General features: G+C 46.3%; 1 protein-coding gene across 1 annotated transcript in view; it reads left to right on the top strand.

Annotated features, from left to right (window-relative positions):
* Positions 1 to 20189, top strand: part of LOC122930406 (zinc finger protein 850-like) — a 49557-nt gene extending 29368 nt beyond the window's left edge. The window contains exons 4-6 of the mRNA XM_044283785.1: positions 2347 to 3787; positions 16991 to 17042; positions 18258 to 20189. Of these exons, the coding sequence (XP_044139720.1) occupies positions 2347 to 3787; positions 16991 to 17042; positions 18258 to 19477 (2713 nt within the window). The 3' untranslated portion in view covers positions 19478 to 20189. The remainder of the gene's footprint in view (positions 1 to 2346; positions 3788 to 16990; positions 17043 to 18257) is intronic.
* The last annotated feature ends 1354 nt before the right edge of the window (positions 20190 to 21543 follow it).

Raw genomic sequence — 21543 nt, 5'->3', positions numbered from 1 at the left:
ATTTTTTTACTCCAATAGACAATTATTGTCATTGTATTTTCATGTACAATATGTATTTTGTATTTATTTAGTCACAGAAAAAATGAAAAAATGAAGCAAATGACAAAAGCAGCAAGATTTAATATCTTTATATAGCCTGTGGGTGATTTATTTCTCAGGGTGATGATTATTGTTATATTTTTGTTATCTTTTTATTGTATTCATTATAATTTTTGTATCCCATGCCAGCCGTTAATTTCTCTTTTCTGTGAAATCCTTTAAGATGTAATTGTATCATATGCTGCATGGTACCTTGTTGCAACAATGTTTAGAATTGTTGCACTTCATGATTTGTGTATCCCTGTTTCTATGGTGATGTGACCTCATCACGTCGGACGCCAATGTGGGCGGGTTATTTAAATGTGTTTTATGCAATGATTTACTATGCTTGACAAAGGCTCATACCTGAGCCGAAACACGTGTTGCATCTGCGCTGTTTCCTCCATGCTATAATAAAGTGAAGATTCTACCAGTGAAGTGCCCGTCTTCTGTTCTATAGAGCTCAATAGGGGGATGGAAAAGAACGGAGCAGAATACACGATGGGAGGGGTTCCCTCAGGAGGAGCACATTGTGGAACTAAAAGACACAGAATAGCCAGTGTGGGTTATAGCAGATTTGAGAAAGGGGGATGGGATGCCACATGGCAACTTATTTGTTCTCTATAGGATTCAAAATCCTCCATCTTGCAATAGAAATTCTGTTAATTTCATTTCTCCAACTTACTTCAACTTCTATCAATCACTTTCATAGACAATTTTCACTATAACTCAGCTGGCACCACCCTATTATCCTTTAATCAACACTTCCAAATATAATCTATCCCCTACTGCACTTTCCTTCTTATGCATTTCCTATATGCAGCCTCTAGGGGGAACTCTTACACAATACTACATATTTCCGGATAATACTGGATATCTCTGCTACACAGTATCACAAAAATGCTTTCAACTTCATAACTGAAACATTTTCCTCTGTTTCTTGCATTTGCTGAGTCGCTGTTAACATCTCCTCATTATATCCTGTAACATTAGGATTGCCCCGTTTTTGTGCTTTACACACAGATCAAACGATATTTGATTACTATCGAACCCGCTAACTTAGAGCAGTTACACAAAGATCTAACAATAAGCTGATTACTATCGAACCCGCTAGTTCAGAGCAGTTACAGAACAATCTAATGATATATAATCACCATCGAACCCACTAGCTAAGAGCAGTTACACCAAGATTAAACAATATCTAATCACTATTGAACCCACAAATCTTTTGGTGACGACCCCTGGTTCATTTACCAGGATACAAAATCTTAATAACTTCCAATCGCCTATGATAATTGGTGTTAACCCTACTCATAAATCCTCAAGGCTTGGCTGGAACCCAATTCTGTCACAGATATCCGAGTCAGCTGTCTACCAATTTCCGCTTTGTTTCAGTACGTCCTACCACACAAAGAAGGAATATTCAAATGGGTTATTTCGTTCTAAAGGACAGCTAATTTGAACCCTTCTATCGTGATAACACCAATTCAACCACCGACCCAAAACAGGACCACACCACTTCCAGCACAACACCTATCACCTAATCAACACCAGATCAGCAGTGAAGCACAGACACGAAATTCACGACTCCATCACTCAACACAACATGGACTGTCTCTTTATCACAGAAAGCTGGCTAACGCCGGATTGTAACACCATCTTAGGCTACTTTCACACTTGCGGCAGGACGGATCCGACAGGCTGTTCACCCTGTCGGATCCGTCCTTCCACTGTTTTGCTGTGCCGCCGGACCGCCGCTCCTTCCCGATTGACTATAAAGGGGACGGGGCGGCGCTCAGGCGCAGTATGGCAGTTCGCGGTCAGAGGCCGCCGGACTAAAAAGTCGGACATGCAGGACTTTTAGTCCGGCAGCCTTTTGCCGTGCACTGCCGTACTGCGCCGGAGCGCCGCCCCGTCCCCATTATAGTCAATGAGGACGAAGCGGCGGTCCGGCGGCACGGCGAAACAGCGGAAGGACGGATCCGCCGCAAGTGTGAAAGTAGCCTTAGAATAACTAGTGCCGAAGAACTACTGTATCCTAACTGAGCATAGAGTCGGTCAAAGAGGAGGCGGCCTAGCAGTGATTTACAAATCCTATCTCATCCTCACCAAACCAACTCTACAGAGCACACTGCCATTCATGGAAACATTCATACTTCAACTCTAAACAACACCCCAGGACACTATCCACATACTACTATGTTACAGACCACCGGGACCAAAGACACACCTCCTCACACCTTTCACGGAATTCATTTCTACACTCAGCTTGAAAACCAAAAACCTTCTGCTACTCGGGGACTTCAACCTCTGGGCCAACTCCTCCCAGGACCCCATCGCCACCACCTGCATCAGCCAACTGGAAACACTAGGTTTGCAACAATTGATAAGGGCTCCCACACACGTTTCGGGCCACATTCTCGACCTCATCTTCAAACAAAACATCAACATCAACACACTAGACAACATGCCACTGCCAAGGACGGACCACCACGCCATCAAATTCAAAATAACCACTGACACCATTTGCCAAAACCCAACACACTTAAAAACTACACACTGGACAAGATCACAGAAGAAATTATACTCGCAACTTTTCAAAACCACACTATCCAACAAAATAGCTGCGCTAACACAAAACTGCAGAACTGAAGACACACTTAACACCCTCAACACAGCACTATTACAGACAGCAGACGCAGTCGCACCAATACGTAGAGCACCCACCCGTAAAAACAATGCAGGTTGGTTCAACGACTCCCTTACTTCACTGAAACAAGAACATAGAAGAGCTGAAGGAGCATGGAGAAGGAACCTAACAACGGAACACCACACAAATTACAAATCACTCACCAAAAAATACCACAAAGCCATCTTCATCGCAAAAAAAGAACACTTCTCCAACACCATTTCAAAAGCCATAAACCGCCCCCATGAACTCTTCAAACTAGTCGCTCAGACTATGAACCCTACCTGTCTAGAGCCTCCAGCAAATGAAACACAAGAATTCTGTGATGAGTTATCTGAATTTTTCATCGACAAAATCATAAACATTCGAGAAACAATTCAACAGAACATAGCAAGCAACCCCACCCAGGTAAGGCAAGAAGACAAAAACCACACAAATATTTTACAATCACCGAGATTTACCCTGGTCCCAATCACCATCGATAACACTAAAACCATCATCAGAAGCCTTCGAGACAGCACATCCCCAAATGACATTATTCCCACAAAACTTCTGAAAGAATGCACCGACATTCTGGCTCCCATTATAACACACCTCATAAACCAGTCATTTAAAGAAGGAATAGTCCCGATCTCCCTCAAGCAAGGCATAATCAAACCCCTTCTAAAGAAACCCAACTACCGCAGACCGGTCACAAGTCTCAACACCATCTCTAAGATTATCGAGAAAGCAGTAGTACAACAGCTACAACCCCATCTGGACACCCACAATCTTTTGGACCCACTTCAATCTGGTTTCCGTCCTGGCCACGGGACAGAAACGGCGCTCCTCAAAATCTGGGATGATGCCCTTGAAGCAGCAGATGAAGGAGAATCATGTCTCCTGGTGCTGCTGGACCTCAGTACAGCTTTCGATACAGTAGATCACCAAACCCTGCTCACTCATCTCACAGAAGTAGCCGGAGTTGCAGACTCGGACCTACCCTGGTTTGCATCCTTCCTGGAGAACCGATCCCAGAAAGTGAAATTAGGAGCTTTCATCTCAGAAGCACGTAAAATCACATGCGGAGTCCCTCAAGGATCACCCCTGTCGCCCCGTGCTCTTCAACATCTACCTCCGACCACTCCTTAAAATCATCAGCAACCAGGACCTGCTCTATCCCTCCTACGCTGATGACACTCAACTTTACTTACGCATCACCAACAAAAAAGACCAATATCACGCCCTGGAAATCTGCCTCTCGTTGATCGACGATTGGATGACTGAGAGCTCCCTCAAACTCAATGGTTCCAAAACAAAAATCCTCTTCCTACATGCAAACTGAAACAAAAACCATAGCACGATGTGCACGCCACCCACTATCCTCGGACAAACCATCACTCCCAGCACCAAAGCCAAAAGCCTCTGAGTCCTCTTTGACTCAGACATGACAATGGATGCACATATAGGATCAGTAGTCAGCGGATCCCACCCCCTTCTTCGCCTGCTGCGTAGACTCATCCCTTTCATTTCTGAAGGAGACACAGCAGCAGTAGTTGAAACAACAATCAATTCCCGACTCGCCTACGCAAACTCCCTCTACCTAGGACAAATTTCACATCTACAAGTCCTCTAGAACACAGCCGCCAGACTGATAACGGGAAAAAAAAACTGGGACTCTATCACCTCGTCCCTGAGGACCCTTCATTGGCTACCCGTGAAGGATCGGATCACATTCAAGACCCTCTGCCTCACCCACAAATGTACACAAGGGAAAGCCCCCCAATAGCTCTGCGACAAAATAAAGCACTACACCCCAGGTCGCCCCATCCGGTCAGTTAACGAGAACCTCCTCCATATCCCTAAGACCCATTACAAATCAAAAAGCAAACGAAGGTTCGCAGTCCAAGGACCCCGGCTATGGAACACTCTACCCGCGAAGATCCGCTTAGAAGAAAACCATCTGGCCTTCAGGAAGAAGCTCAAGACCCACCTCTTCTGAAGGCATAGGCGGACAATGGCGATTCAGTTCGCAATTGTAGCGCTATACAAGTTATTCATTCATTCAGAATCTACTTGGGAAAAAGGCTCACAAAAGGTATTTAAGAAATAAAGCTTTCTTACCTTGCTGTAGCATGTGACCTCGTCTGATGGTTTTGAGCAAGTCCTCTTGTGGTGTTTGAATCGGAAGTTACGCAAGCTGTCTGCCACCCAGGGATGCCAAATTGTTATCGCAATTCATGCAATTCTCATCTTCTTTGTGTGGTGCCAAATCAATTAGAAGTATAAGTATGCACGTTCCATACTGCTTTCATAATGAGACCAGACACACAAGTTGGTTTCATTAAAAGATCTTCTCATCCCCCTGAGCAAGAGCCCTTTATTCAAGTTACATTCACTTAAATAGCAGAAATGACATCACAAAAGGGGTGTTCCTTAAGAAAAGACTATTAGATTTTTGACAAAATGTGTGTAGTTTGCCAACCTTATCCCTGAGTTTCATTGGCACATTTGAAAATTGCAACCTAACTCCCCTTCCCCCAGTGACCTTAAGACAAAGAAATGCACACGAGGCTAACACATCTGGTTTGCTGCCATCTTGTGGACAGAAAAGAGTAATACAATAGATATAGCTGCAGCTCAAGGAGGGTGTGCTTTGCTGTGTACAAGTGGCTGAAAAAATGCATGCAAAGTTTCCTGGCCATTTTCAGGATGTCTTGCAGGTGGGCGGAAGACTTCAGGAACCACTTTACAACCAGATTGAACACATGCACTATGCACAGCGCATGGCTCAGCCATCCTTGACACCATGTTCTTCCTGTTATCTGTCACCATGGTTCAGATTTTGAGTTGTCAAGGATAAAGCCAGGATTCAATTTCTTGATGAAGGACGCAGATCAGTTCCTCCCCTGTGTGACTCGGTTAACCCAGGCAAACTAGGTACAGAACAGCGTGACACCGCTGTGCCCTGCACATGTGGTATCTGGAGGGGCACTGTGAATTGTCCCTGCAGTGGAGGCTGAGGACAAGGGAGGAGACTGGAGAAGTCAGCCCTGTGCCTCGCCTGTATTGTTTTATACCTGAATTCCTCCAATAAAGAAGCACCCTGGTTTACTGCAGACCCTGACTCTCTGTACTTATTTCCCCTTGGGGTGCACCAAGCCTTACTTTCCTTTCCAGAGAGCAGCAACACGTGGTGACACCTCGACGGTGTCCGGGGGACCCAGCGTAGCGTTGGGGTCACCCCAAATCCAGCCACTGCACATCATCATCCACTAATGTCTGCATGTCACTGATGTTCCCCTCAATGGTCTCAGGGCCAGGAGCCTGACCGCTCGCAACATCAGCTCCCACGCGACTCTCATTATCACTACTTGCCCACCTACTGGAGAAAGCTCTCTCCTCTAGATCTTGACTGGGCAGTAGCTGCTGACTGTCCTCTAGTATCTAATCCTCACTGAAAAGTAGAGCGGAGCCTACGGCATATAATACTTCTCTAGCAGAGGGAACAGAAAAGGACAAAGGCAGGCTGAGGACAGGTGAGGGCACAGGGCCGTCTCCTGGGCCATGCCAACTAAGCAGTGTGTCTGAAGAACCCACCGACTCTTGGCTGTGGGTGTCTGATGTCACTTGCGATGAAGTAGAAGACCGAGTCAACCATTCAAGCACCACTGGGTTGCTGGTCAAGACACGACCGCTAGATGACACCAGGAGCTCAGGCCTCTTGCTGCGACTCCTGCTGCGACCCGTCCCCTTTTTCTGCTGCCTGCGACAGAAACATTTTGGCCACTGCCCGTTTCCTTGGAAGGGCCTTTCACTTGTCTGTTTGACATACTGTGAGATAAAATAATTAAATTAAAAGGAAATTAATACACCCCAAAAAGGCTGTAGTACAATGTAACTGCACCGTAGAACGGCAAATAATATGTACTTTTTATACTATTAAAACACCCCCAAAAAAGCGTGTAGTACAAAATAACTGCACTAACTTTTTACACTTAAAGGGATTCTGTCACCAGGTTTGACCCCTGTCAGATAAAAATATGCTGATGTTCAGGGTGTCGTCACGATTCCTAATGTGGGCTTATAAATGTCATCTGTAGGCTCATTTAGCTAAAAAACAGCTATTACTAACCTGTCAGTCAAACAAATAAGGTGCCCAAGGGGATGTTAATGGATGAAAGGTGCCGGCCGCACCCGCCGCCGTTCGTGCCCAGCGCCGCCTTTCCAGACTTCTGCGCCGCCTCCTAATCCTCTGTGCCGCCTCTCGCTCTCCCTCCCTCCCCCCTCCTTCTGCTGTAACATCTCGCACTTGCGCACAGGGCTCTGCCTGATGCGCCCGTGCGGACTTCTCCATTTGGATTCATACAGCGAAATGCGCATGCGCCGGCACTTCGCTCAACCCCTGTATGCGCGAGATCTTACAGCAGGAGGAGGGGGGAGGGAGGGAGAGCGAGAGGCGGCACAGAGGATTAGGAGGCGGCGCAGAAGTCTGGAAAGGCGGCGCAGGGCATGAACGGCGGCGGGTGCGGCCGGCACCTTGCATCCATTAACATCCCCTTGGGCACCTTATTTGTTTGACTGACAGGTTAGTAATAGCTGTTTTTTTTAGCTAAATGAGCCTACAGATGACATTTATAAGCCTACATTAGGAATCGTGAAGACACCCTGAACATCAGCATATTTTTATCTGACAGGGGTCAAACCTGGTGACAGAATCCCTTTAAACACCCCCAAAAAGTCTGTAGTACAAAGTAACTGCACCGCAGAACTGCAAATTAGACATACTTTTTTTTTACACTAATACACCCCCAAAAAAGCTGTAGAACTATTTAAATGCATCGCAGAATGGCAAATATGACGTACGTATATTTCCTATAAATACACCCTGCAACATAGCACTTGCACCCCAATAACAAACAAGGTTTGCTGGAATTACAGAGGTATCATCTAGTGCAAACAACCTAAAAGCAATTTGGATCCCCAATAAGTGCAGCAAGGTGTAATAGAATCGCTCCTATTACCCAGGCTGTACACTCCCCTATTGCACCCTGTTCTCATTTTGTAGTGTAGATGATTCCTCCCTATACTTTCCCTACACCTTGAATAATCTTTCCCTGAACTGGTAAATCGTTTTTTCAGCACAATAAAGTCTTTCCTAGCACTGTCCCTAGCGCCTGCTGACGTCTCTCCCTGCACTAAGTGCATTAGAAAATGGCAGAATCCAAGATGGTTGAGGTATTTATAGGGGTGTGACATCACAGGGCTGGCTGGCTGGCTGGCTGTTGATTGGCTTCATGCATGGCATTGTGGGTGATCCCTCGTTCTCTAGAGTTCTTTGCTCCATGTCCTAACACGTGCAGCAGCCATTTTAGGAAAAAATGAGATTCGTTACCACAAAACGCGAGGAAATTCGAATTCGGTGCAAATTTAATTTTTCCTGAAATTTGGATTGAATTCCACTTCGTCAACTTCGATTCGCTCATCTCTAGTCACTGGCCTAGGAAAAGCTGAGAGAAAGCCGCGGTGCTAAGAGGAATGCCATTGCCGTCTCAAACACTTGATCAGCAGTGGTCCCGGGTGTCGGACTCCCATTGATCAGATACTGATGACCTATACAGATGACAGGTCATCAGTCTAAGGGTCCATTCACACGTCCGTTCACCCGGCTGGCACCCCCATAGAACTGCCTATTCTTGTTCGGAGCCGAAGCACGGAAGTTCGGGGCCGCACTCCAGAAATGCGGATGCGGAGAGCACATAGTGTGCTCTCCGCATAGATTGCTGCCCCATTGAGAATGAATGGGTCCGCACCCATTTCCGATATTGCGGAACGGATGGGGACCCATTTGTGGAAGTGTGAATGGACTCTAAAAGTCTTGGAAAACCCCTTTAAGTACTAAGGGTGTTTGATAAATTGCAATTAATGGAAGGGTTAAAATAGAATAGAAACTAGCCATGTGCAACCACAGGGGGGGAGCGGGAATGGGATGGGTTAAAACTGTTGAGAAAACTGAATTTCGTGTATATAAGGTTTGTAATAAAAATTAAAAATAATGTATTTTCGTTGTGGATTTTTATAGCAGGACGGATAAGGGTAGGAATATCCACTTAATAATCTCTCACACACCCTTACTTGTTCCTGTAGGAAGAGCTCATGGGCTCAGTGATGAGCGGACCAGTGGACGTTCGGGTTCGGCTCGTGACCCAAACTTGACCCTGAACACCGAACCCATTAAAGTCAATGGGGACCCGAACTTTGGGGCTGAAAAATGGCTGTAAAAAAGTCATAGAAAGGGCTAGAGGGCTGCAAAAGGAACCAAAGTGGGCGTCAGAGCAGGACAATTGCCCGGCAAACAAATAGGGATAGTGAAATTACTTAAAATAACATAAAAAACACAAAAATAAAAAATATTAATCTTGAACCAGGAGGTGGAGGTCCAAGTGGAGTACAGTAGGAAGTTGAGGAGGCTGTGGACATGTAGGTGGAAGAGGCGGAGGAGGAAGAAGTCAACAACGTTTTTATACAGTTTTTTTTTTTTTGCTTGTTAATTCTGTGTGTGACCATTAGCCATTTTTCCGGGTGCGGCCGGTATACTTCTCTACCAATATAAGACGTAATAATCTTGAGCCAGGAGGTGGAGGTGGAAGCCAACAATATTTTCTAAATTTAGTTTTTTATATATTTATCTTTTCTTACTTTTTTTTGTTTGTGGAGGCACCAAAACATTGGGAAATGACAAAGAGAATGCACAAAGTGCGCTGGAGTATAACAATGGCCGGGTGCAGCCAATATACCTTGCTACTCTGCCCATGGTACGGACAAGTCCTGTGGGATCCATGCCTGGTTCATTTTAATGAATGTGAGCTTGTCCACGTTGGCTGTAGACAGGCGGCTGCGCTTGTCTGTGATGACACCCCCTGCCGTGCTAAACACACGTTCAGATAAAACACTGGCTGCCGGGCAGGTCAGCACCTCCAAGGCGTAAAGGGCAAGCTCAGGCCATGTGCCCAATTTGGAGACCCAGAAGTTGAAGGGGGTAGACCCGTCATTCAGTACGTGTAGGCGTGTGCACACATACTGCTCCACCATGTTGGTGAAATGCTGCCTCCTGCTAAGACGTTCCATATCAGCTGGTGGTGCTGGTTGTTGTGGCGTGCTGACAAAGCTTTTCCACATGTCGGCCATGCTAACCCTGCCTTCTGAGGTGCTGGCGGTGCCCGTGCTGCATTGGTAACTTCCTCCTCCTCTGCCTTCACCTTGTGCTTCCACTGTGCCCCCGCTGTCAGGTGGGAATGCCATCAGCAGCGCGTCTACCAGCGTGCGCTTGTACTCGCGCATCTTCTGATCACACTCCAATGTCAGAAGTAAGGACGGCACGTTGTCCTTGGAGCAGGGATCCAGCAAGGAGGCCAAAAAGTAATCAGACTGGCCTGGTAACCGTGGGAATGACCCCTCTTCCTCCTCCTCCTGTGCCACATCCTCATAAATCATCTCCTAAAGCATTTTTCTAAGGAGACATAGAAGTGGGATAGTAACGCTGATGGGGGCGTCATCGGCACTGGCTATGTCGGTGGAGTACTTGAAACAGTGCAACAGGGCACACAGGTCTCGCATGGAGGCCCACTCGGTGGTGAAGTGGTGCTGTTCCGCAGAGCGACTGACCCGTGCGTACTGCAGCTGAAACTCCACTATGGCCTGCTGCTGCTCGCACAGTCTCTCCAACATGTGCAAGGTGGAGTTCCATCTGGTGGGCACGTCGCATATGAAACCGTGAGCGGGAAGGCCGAAGTTACGCTTCAGTGCAGACAGGCGAGCAGCAGCAGGGTGAGAACGCCGAAAGTGCGCACTTTCTGCAGCAGCTCTGACATATCGGAATAATTTTTTAGGAACCTCTGCACCACCAAATGCGCCAGGCAAGGGATGTGCGTCATACCGGCTAGGGCCAGAGCTGCTACGAGATTTTGCCTATTGTCACACACCACCAGGCCGGGCTTGAGGCTCAGCAGCACCAACCACTCATTGGTCTGTTCTTTCATGACCGTCCACAGCTCCTGCGCGGTGTAGGGTTTTCCCCCAAACAGATGAATTTCAGAACTGCCTGCTGTCGTTTCCTCCTGGCTGTGCTGAAGTTGGTGGTGCAGGTGTTGCACTGCCGTGATGAGGAGGCGGTAGAGAAGGAACCGGAGGATGAAGCAACAGGAGGCATCGAGAAATATTCAGGAGTCCTCAGGCCCAGCCGCCACTGCATTTACCCAGTGACAGTATGGAGATGCTGGGTGACCGTGGTGTTGCTGCCACATCATCTGTTTGCGGGGTAGCAGGTGGCTGAAGATTAAGGATGAGGTCGCTGACTCCGCTGTGTGTTTGGCTTGGCTGGCAGAGAGAGAGAGCCGCAAGGCAGGGCGATGGGGTGAGAGCTACTGGGCAGTGGCAGACTAGTGCTGTGTGTGAGTCTGTCAGACTGTCACTGGCACCGCCGCAGTTGTCCGCAACCCGTGAGGTGAGGTCCTGTCCCGCCCGGTCCCGACTCCTGCGCGGCGCTCCTTTGTTCCGGGCCCGGCTAGTGAACGCTGATAACTTTGACGTAAGCGTGCATGCTCAGCTTCATGTTACCTCAGGCAGGACCGGAACTTGGTGGGCGGGCATAATTAGAACATGGCCGGCTTGTACCGGCTCGATTCTGGCTGGCTGACAGTAAGATGCACTGGGGGGGCGGGGTGTAAGGGACAGGCCGGGCCCCCAATGTCACCGGCGCCGCAGCGCCAGTGTATGTGAAGGGGTTCCGAAAAACTTATTAAATAATCATGATGAAACTTGACACGCTGCCGGGTGCCGGGTCCCTTGTCAGCCCGGGCCCCGAAGCAGCCGATTCCGCTGCTTCCCTGGTAGTTACGCCACTGCCCCTATCGCTCCAAAGAGGGAAGGAAGAGGACGAGAACGCAGTAGAAAAGGGAGCAAGAGGAGCCTGAGATCTTTCGTAGTTTTTCAGATGTCTACTCCACTGCAGCTCGTGCTTTGCACTTAGATGCCTGGTCATGCAGGTTGTGCTCAGGTTGAGAACATTAAGGCCTCGCTTCAGGCTCTGATTGCACAGAGTGCAAACCACTCGTGTCTTGGCGTCAGCACATTGTCAGAAAAAATGCCACGCCAGGGAACTCCTTGGAGCTGGCTTTGGTGTGCTCGGTCCCTTAGCGCGTTGGGCAGTAGGAGGAGTACTAGCTAGGAGACGGCCGCTCCACTTTTGCACCCTGCTCCCTCTTTTCGGGGCGTGACCACCACCTTTTCCTTTAAACTGCATACGTTACTCATATGATCTGGTTGCCATGTGAGGTCTATGATGTTATCATCCTCGCCATCATCTGCCACCCACTCCTCAACGCTGCCTTCCTGGCCAGTCTGCATACTGCAGAAAGCCCCAGCAGTTGGCACCTATAGTATGTTTCGTCGTCATCATCATCATCATCAGAGACGTGCTGCGATGGTCCTCCCATGTCCTTATCCTGGAACATAAGTGGTTGGCCATCGGTGTACTCAATCTCTTACACTTCTAGGGCAGGGCTAGGTGGAAGGCCCTGGGAAACCCTGCTAACAGAGTCATCAAAAAGCAGAAGAGACTGCTGCATGACTTGGGGCTCAGACTGCTTGGCAAGGGGGTGAGGTGAAAGACTGATGGCCATGGGCTGCAGGTGCCAACTCTGCGGTTTCAGCAGGAGACTGGGTGGGAGACAATGTGAAATAACTGGAGGCACTGTCAGCAACCCAATCTACTATCGCCTGTACTTGTTCTGGCCTCACCATTCGTACACCGGAATTCGGGCCTACAAAATGACGCTGAACGTCCTGTCGCCTGCGGCGTCCATCAGAGGAAGGGGTTTCACTTGTGCGTGTAGCTGGCACAGATCGACCACGTCCTCTCCCTGCAACAGGAGCTCCACGGCCACGTCCCCAATTTCCCAATTTTTTTATGGTCACCCACAAAATTGTCTGACAGACGAGCAGTTGTGCATTTGTGTCAGGGGTGCAGATGAGGTGCATCTCCCTCCCAAGACGGGAGACACAATTACAGACTGATTATTGTATTTCTGTGTCACGGCAGCAAATTAAGTGTTTTGCACCCAATAAATGGCTATAGGTCACCAACAGAAAGGGTGCAGATGAGGTGCATCTCCCTCCCAAAAAAAGGCGTTATGTCACCGACACAATTACAGACTGATTAACTGTCTTATAACAGTAAGGGCTCATTCACACGACCGTGGTTTGGTTCCGCATCCGAGTCACATTTTCTGTGGCTTGGGTGCGGACCCATTAATTCACAGCACTCTGTGTGCTCTCCGCATCCGTTGCTCCGTTCCGTGGCCAAGAATAGGCAGAATAGGCAGTTCTATAAAGGGCCGTCCATTCCATTCCGCAAATTGCGGAAGGCACACGGGCGTCATCCGTGTTTTGCGGATCCTCAGTTTGAATGGCATGGTCATGTGAACGAGCCCTAAGACGGAGTTTTGAACCCCAAAATGCCTACAGGTCACCCTCAGACCGAACAGCACCAGTTCTGTGTCACAGGGGCAATGGAAGGGTTTTGCACCAAAGAAAAATATCTTTCATACAACTCCCAGCATGTCCAGACTATTACAGGATATCAGAGAACTACAACTCCCAGCATGTCCAGACTATTACAGGATATCAGAGAACTACAACTCCCAGGATGTCCAGACTATTACAGGATATCAGAGAACTACAACTCCCAGCATGTCCAGACTATTACAGGATATCAGAGAACTACAACTCCCAGCATGTCCAGGCTATTACAGGATATCAGAGAACTACAACTCCCAGGATGTCCAGACTATTACAGGATATCAGAGAACTACAACTCCCAGCATGTCCAGACTATTACAGGATATCAGAGAACTACAACTCCCAGGATGTCCAGACTATTACAGGATATCAGAGAACTACAACTCCCAGCATGTCCAGACTATTACAGGATATCAGAAAACTACAACTCCCAGCATGTCCAGGCTATTACAGGATATCAGAGAACTACAACTCCCAGCGAGCCCAGGCTATTACATTCAATCAGAGAACTACAGCTCCCAGCATGTCTAGGCTGTTATTAGAGGTTACCACAGGAGAGAACTAAAACTCCCAGCATGTCCAGAGTGTTAGTATAGAACAGAGATCAGCAACCTTTGGCACTCCAGCTGCTGTGAAACTACAACTCCCAGCATGCACACTTCCTTGGCTGTTATTGTTATTCCAATAAAAGGTAAAGGAGGATTCTGGGAGCAATAGTTTCAGAACAGCTAGAGCGTCGGACGTTGTTGACACCTGGAATAGAATATCAGAGAACTACAATTCCCAGCATGTACAGGATATCAAAGAAGAGAGTGTCAACTCCAATTTCTTTTGGTCCACACATCCTGCAAGGATCACATGACTGACATCATCCCAGGTCCTTCACCACCTCTGTTCCTCTTCACTGCTGAGCCCCGCCCTCTGCATTGATCACATGACAATGACATAACCCCAGGTCCTTCACAGTCTCTTCTCTTCTCCATTGCTGAGCCCCGCCCCTTGCACAGATCACATGACAGTGACATAACCCCAGGTCCTTCACCATCTCTTCTCCTCTCCACTGCTGAGCCCCGCCCCCTGCACTGATCACATGACAGTGACGTCACCCAGGTCCTTCAGCTCTGGCAGTGCAGCAGACACTGGGCAGGTCCTAGTCGGTAGTCAGGGCTCTTGTTCTCTCTGGTATCAGCCATTCCTCCAGCCTGCAGGTAAGATGAGCTGTGAGGAGACAGTGTGGTGGAGAGCTCAGACATGTCACCTCTGGAGATTCTCCTCCATTACACACAAGGAATCCTTCTCCGCTCCTCAGCTTAGTATGATGGGGGTATAGTAGTGGGGATAGTGGGGGTTGTCATCATTCGCTGGCCCCTGACTGTCCTGGTGAGGGGCCCCTGCCTCCAGGAGGAGAATGAATGGAGCGGGGCCCGGCCTGAGCTCAGTTCTCTCCAGTCTCTTCTCTAGGAGTTCTGGACACAGCTGAGCACAGCCCAGAGGTGGGACCTGCATCTATCAGACATTTATCTCCTGTGGAGCCACCAGAGATCTCCATGTTGGGGCCCCTGGAATCCATGTGGTGGGGGCTCTGAGAAGCGGGGCCCCTCCAGGCTCAGGAAGTGCGGTTCTGGAGGTGACATCTGGTCTTGTCCCCTGGATGATTTCCTCTCCTCTTCTCATAAAGGCGCCTGCAGTACTAGAAGCCTCCAGCTCCTCCAGTGCTCTCCTCTTCTCCTGAATGACCACCAAGGATGGACAGGAAGGAGATCAGCAGAAGAATATTAGACCTCACCTTGGAGATCATCTCCCTGCTGAGCGGAGAGGTAAACTTTTCTAGATTTCTCTCCTCTGTATTGTATTCTGTAACAAGTCAGACATCGGGGAGGAGAATCCATCATAGGAAGTGATAGGAAGAGTCCAGGGTCCTAGAGAACGGCCTCCAGACCTTCCAAGTGATGGAGAACCTGAAGATCAGCCCCCAATATGGTGAGTGATGTATCATGTGACCAGTGACCGATAGTCATGTTGTAGGAGCCATGAGGAGGTAAGTAGGCATGTTGTACCAGGAGGAGAGGGCCGGAGGAGAGCACATGGCCCCTGAAGGGTTTATTCCCTAAGTGTCTCTCTCCATCCACAGGAGTACACAATAGTGAAGAAGACATCGGGGGACTGTGTGACTCCCATCATCCATCTCCAGGAGTCAGGAGGGCGGAGCAGGACCCCTCACCCCATCACAGAGCCTCCCCCACACCCCCTGATACATGAGCAAAAGATCCTAGAACTCACCCACAAGATGATGGAGCTGCTGACTGGAGAGGTGACACTGCTGGGAATGCTGGGAAATTCTCCAGTAACCGCACTGGAGGGGTCTGGGTGATGACAGTGTCATTGTGTTGTCAGGTTCCTATAAGATGTCAGGATGTCACTGTCTATTTCTCCATGGAGGAGTGGGAGTATATAGAAGGACACAAGGATCTGTACAAGGAGGCCATGATGGAGGAGCACCAGCCTCTTATATCACAGGGTAAGAGCCGTCATGTGCAGTGTATACACGTGTGTGCAGTGACATGTAATGGAGGAGCACCAGCCTCTTATATCACAAGGTAAGAGCCGTCATGTGCAGTGTATACACGTGTGTGCAGTGACATGTAATGGAGGAGCACCAGCCTCTTATATCACAAGGTAAGAGCTGTCATGTGCAGTGTATACACGTGTGTGCAGTGACATGTAATGGAGGAGCACCAGCCTCTTATATCACAAGGTAAGAGCCGTCATGTGCAGTGTATACACGTGTGTGCAGTGACATGTAATGGAGGAGCACCAGCCTCTTATATCACAAGGTAAGAGCCGTCATGTGCAGTGTGTACACGTGTGTGCAGTGACATGTAATGGAGGAGCACCAGCCTCTTATATCACAAGGTAAGAGCCGTCATGTGCAGTGTATACACGTGTGTGCAGTGACATGTAATGGAGGAGCTCCACAGTTTCTTCTCACTTTACATTAGAGGCTACGTGTTCTTTATATGTCAGTCATATCCATAGGGCTCCAGTCACATGATGGGAGCGTGTCCTTCTGGCCTCCATTGGGCCGGTATAGTAGACTACACTGCTCTATCAGAGGCATCCTGTGAAATCCGTGTTCCGCAGCGTATACATTGTAGATTATACATGGAGCTTCTGGGCAATGTCCGCCCCTGTGTGACTGTATAGAGCCTGACGTCGGAGCTTCTGTCAGAGGGAGATATCAGGAAACCCTCCAGTGTTATTTCCTCCGATCACTAAACCTAGAAGTGAAGGAGCTGAGAGAAGAGTCTGATCTATAGACAGATCTACAGGAGGCCATGTATTCAATCACTGTGTGCTTGATTCTCCACAGATGGATCCAGGAGGAGAAATCCACCAGAGAGATGTCCCCGTCCTCTGTATTCCCAGGACTGTCCAGAGGAGAAGGTCCCAGAGAGCCCTCAGGTAGATGGAGCTGATCCCTATACACATCTATATAGGGGGTCCTGCAGTCATAGAGGGGTCATAGATTGTGGGGGTCTCTTCTGTGGATCTGTTAGATTTCCCACCTGTCTGCTGTATTGTCCTGAATTGTTACAGATGACAAATCAGGGGGAAGATCTGACTGATATTAAAGTGGAGGATGAAGAAGAGAGGATGATGGGCGATCCCCCGTGTAAGAGTGAGGTGGAGGAGGACATTCCAGGAGATGTCACCACAGGTATGGAATCATGGGTTTCTTTGTTGCCTTCGGGGTATTTCCTAAAATACACAGAGAAAGAGAGGTCTTGCAGCACAGGAATCTGGCAGCTTACCCTGCTGCTATAGGGTAGGTGCTAGGTGAGTAATGTGATGCCCATACCTGACCCAAGTAGTGTGATGGTGGTGGGCACGGTGCATCTCCAAAGCACTTAGAAGTCTTTGGGAAAATGTTTCCCTCTTATTTAACGTACTACATATAAAGAGTGTTGAAGTTATCATGGAGTTTGTGCTGCTCTCTTACCAAGATTACAAAAAATGTGTTTCAAATTTCTGAGAATGGTTATCCCTGGATTTTGGAAGTCCGATGTCCTTCCTTCTCATGTTCACTAGGCTGAAGAAGTACATAAAATCATGAGGATGGAAAACATGATCACAGCTGAAACAGTTAAATATTCAGACTTCTGCTCACTATGGTCTCCTGGACTGACTTAACGGTAGCCATGTGCAATGCACAGGCATCGGTTAATGCTGCAGCTCGCTGTCCTCTGCTGGTGAGCTGCGGCATTAACTGCCGCATGCGCACTGCATATGTCTGTGCCTCTGCCCATAGTGGGCAGAGCACTGTGCATGTCTGGGCCCAGCAGTAAAGTGTGCAGGTGAGAACTGAAGAGGGTGACGTGAGATCATTACAGGGCAGACCAGAGGGCTCCATGGTTAGGCGTGCTCATCCGCAAGGGGCCTGGGCACTTACAGCCATAATGTAGTCCCGGAGCACATGTGAGACGTAATTTGCATAAGTGTATAACCTTGTTTTTGCAGCTTCTCTGCATGGGAACATTATATCACAGGTACTGTTTTATTCATGTGTATGTGTGTAATAACGCTATATAAGCAGCTTAAAACATGAAAACCCGGTGATAGGCTGCCTTTACGTTTCATATTTGGTTGGGTGGTGGTTTGCTTTTCAACTTTTAGAGTTTTATTAAGATATGATTTACTGTATATCAAGTCGTGCCCCGGTAAAAACTGTATTCTGAAGTAAGTCAGGAAGTTATAGAAAGATTTATAATACTGCAATCACTCATGCAGGTATTTTCTGGAGTGGATTCAAAATGAATGGCTTATGCTCTTCTTTTCTGCTGGATCCACTTTAAGCATAAAAGCAATGTGATAAGTTTGTCTACCTTGTAGTTTGAGGGAAGAAAATGACCAACTTCAATTTTTATCTTTACAGAAAATCCCAGTAACAATTCTGATGGAAACTTTATGTTACCACGAAATTATAAAGTTGAAGATGAAGATATCATTCTGCACTGTATAGGAGAAAATGTAATTACCCTTAATGTACATCAAGGACTTCACAGTACAGATCTGTCATATAATCTCGATAATTTTGAGGAACCTTCTGACCAATCGCAGTGTGTTACAACAAGTACAGATCAGAAAGAGGATGAATGGTTTAACTGTGGTAAGGATTTCACTAAAAGGTCAGGTCTTTCAACAGACTTTCACAAAGGAGAGAAACCATACTCCTGTTCAGAATGTGGGAAATGTTTTACACAGAAATCAAATTTTCATAGACATAAGAAATTTCACACAACAGAGAAGCCTTATTTTTGTTCAGATTGTGGGAAATGTTTTACAGGGAAATCTTATCTTGTTGCACACGAGAGAATTCACACAGGAGAGAAACCATATTCATGTTCAGAATGTGGAAAATATTTTACACAAAAAGCGAGTCTTTTTAAACATCAGAGATTTCACACAGGAGAGAAACCGTATTCATGTTCAGAATGTGGGAAATGCTTTGCACAAAAATATAATCTTGTTGAACATCAGAGAATTCACACAGGGGAGAAGCTATTTTCATGTTCAGAATGTGAGAAATGTTTTACACAAAAATCAAGTCTTCTTAGACATCAGAGATTTCACACAGGAGAGAAACCGTATTCATGTTCAGAATGTGGGAAATCTTTTATGTATAACTCACAACTTGTTATGCATGAGAGAAGTCACACAGGAGAGAAGCCATATTCATGTTCAGAATGTGGGAAATGTTTTAGACAAAAAGCAGATCTTGTAACACATGAGAGAATTCACACAGGAGAGAAGCCATATTCATGTTTAGAATGTGGGAAATGTTTTACACAGAGATCAAACTTTTTTAGACATCAAAGATTTCACACAGGAGAACAGCCATTTTCATGTTCCGTATGTGGGAAATGTTTTACAGGAAAATCCATTCTTGTTGCACATGAGAGAAGTCACACCAGAGAGAAACCGTATTTATGTTTAAAATGTGGAAACTGTTTTACACAAAAATCAAGTCTTGTTGAACATCAGAGAATTCACACAGGAGAGAAGCCATATTCATGTTCAGAATGTGGGAGATGTTTTACACAAAAATCAGGTCTAGTTAAACATCAGAGATTTCACAGAGGAGAGAAGTCATAGTCACATTCAGTATGTGGGAAATATTTTACACAGAATTCAAATCTTAAATTTAAGCGACACGCTCTCAAGATCGTACAATATAAAAAATATATTTAATATAGACAAAATATAGATAAATTCATCCATTAAAATAAAACGCAAACCCAAATAAAGCCCAAAAGTGACTATAGTATATACTTTATAAAGTTAACGGGATGTAAGTAACCTTCTTGATCAAAAGCCAGTAATATAAATTAATCGCACTGACCACTGAGCCCTAGTGGCAGTAATTCATTGCTCATTAGATATCACCTCCCAGCTGTAGGGCTGTTACCAGTAATTATCCACTTTGTCATACAGTCCAAACATGAATCAATACAATCTCAATATAGCCAGTATAAAATACTTTCTACACAATCCAAAAATTCTCACTTTTGCAGTTACACGATTGATAACCCCACATAGACTATTGCAGTCTTGATATAGCAAACATTGTAGCTTTTTCACATAGTCCCAAAATTATTAATAATGCAGTTCTATGGGATTTATAATATTGTAGCCACACCTAGAGTTTTGCAATCTCAATATAGTAGCTTTTGGACTCTTTCCATCTCATCCAAAAATGCTTCGTACAGAAATTAAACATAATGTGAGCCCTTGTTGGTATTGTTACAGCAATTTTGAATGCTGAATGTCCAACTTAATTAAATGAAGACTGTATATTAAATGGTTGATGAAATCCTATTGTGTGCTGAATACAGTTTGGTCTTGTTTGAATAAATAGGTTCCTGGGGTCACCATGCTATATCTGCCATTATTGTCCCCAGACTTCACCATTCATACAAAGCACACTGATGTCTTATCCTCACTTAGTGAGTGTATTAATTAGGGTATGAGCGAATCGACTTCGGATGCTTCGGGCGCTCCGTACAGTATTAGAATGTATTGGCTCCGATGAGCCGAAGTTATTACTTGGAACTGAACCCGAGTTCGATACAAAGGTTTTTTACAGTAGAAATTAATTTCCGAAGTTATTACACAAAGTCTCGTGAGACTTCACAAAGTGATAACTTCGGCTCATAGGAGCCAATACATTCTAATACTGTACAGAGCGCCCGCTCCGTACAGTATAAAACAATGTTTTATGCGAATCGACTTCGGATTAGGCATCCGAAGTCGATTCGCTCATCCCTAGTATTAATGTATTTCCAGATATTGTCACAATATTCTCCATGCTTGCTTCTTTGTTGTCCTCATTCAGCATTTCAAATTGCCTCTGTGACAGCTCGGTGCTCCGAGAGTTGTGAAAGATATTGTTGCATATGAGAGAAATTACACAGGAGAAAAGCCATTTTCATGTTCAGAATGTGGGACATTATTTACAGGGAAATCATCTCTTGTAAAACATCAGAGATTTCACACAGGAGAGAAGCCATATTCGTGTTCAGAATGTGGGAATTTTTTTTAGATGAAAATCATATCTGGTTACACATGAGAGAAGTGACGCAGCAGAGAAGCTGTACTTGTGTTCAAAATGTGGGTAGCACTTGTCAAAGAAATCCAAAATGGTTAAACACATTTTTAACACATTATATTTACAGATAAGCAACTTTCTCGAAATTCATTTTGGGTCCAATATCCCCCAAATCCCCCATGCGATTAGATTCAGGTCCAAATAATTTCTGCTCAAAACCAAAGTGCTCTGATTTTCCTGGCAAAGTCTTCCTTTTAGTGTCTCTCTTGCTCTCTCTCTTCTTCTTGATAGTCCTGAATCAAAACGGACAAAACTCAAATTTGAAAAAAATCTGAATTTTTGTTAAAATTTGAATATCTAATTATGTTATTTATGGGGCTTAAACAGCCAATAACAGGGTTTATTCTTTGGGTGGAATTAGCCCAGATCTTCCAGATGACCAAATTATATTTCTCTAAGGTCAACTGTGACTGATCTCCACAGTGGAAAAATATTGTTTACTTCCAGAGCAGTAAAGATGAACTGTCCCCATGAACCTTGCTTCTTATTGTCACGGATCAGCGGGTGTGAACCCGATGTGCCACTGATTGGCTATACTCTGGAGGGGCGTGTC

The sequence above is a fragment of the Bufo gargarizans genome, chromosome 1 (assembly GCF_014858855.1).
Source record: "Bufo gargarizans isolate SCDJY-AF-19 chromosome 1, ASM1485885v1, whole genome shotgun sequence".
Taxonomy (NCBI): Eukaryota; Metazoa; Chordata; class Amphibia; order Anura; family Bufonidae; genus Bufo; species Bufo gargarizans.
This window is presented reverse-complemented; position numbering and strand designations above follow the sequence as displayed.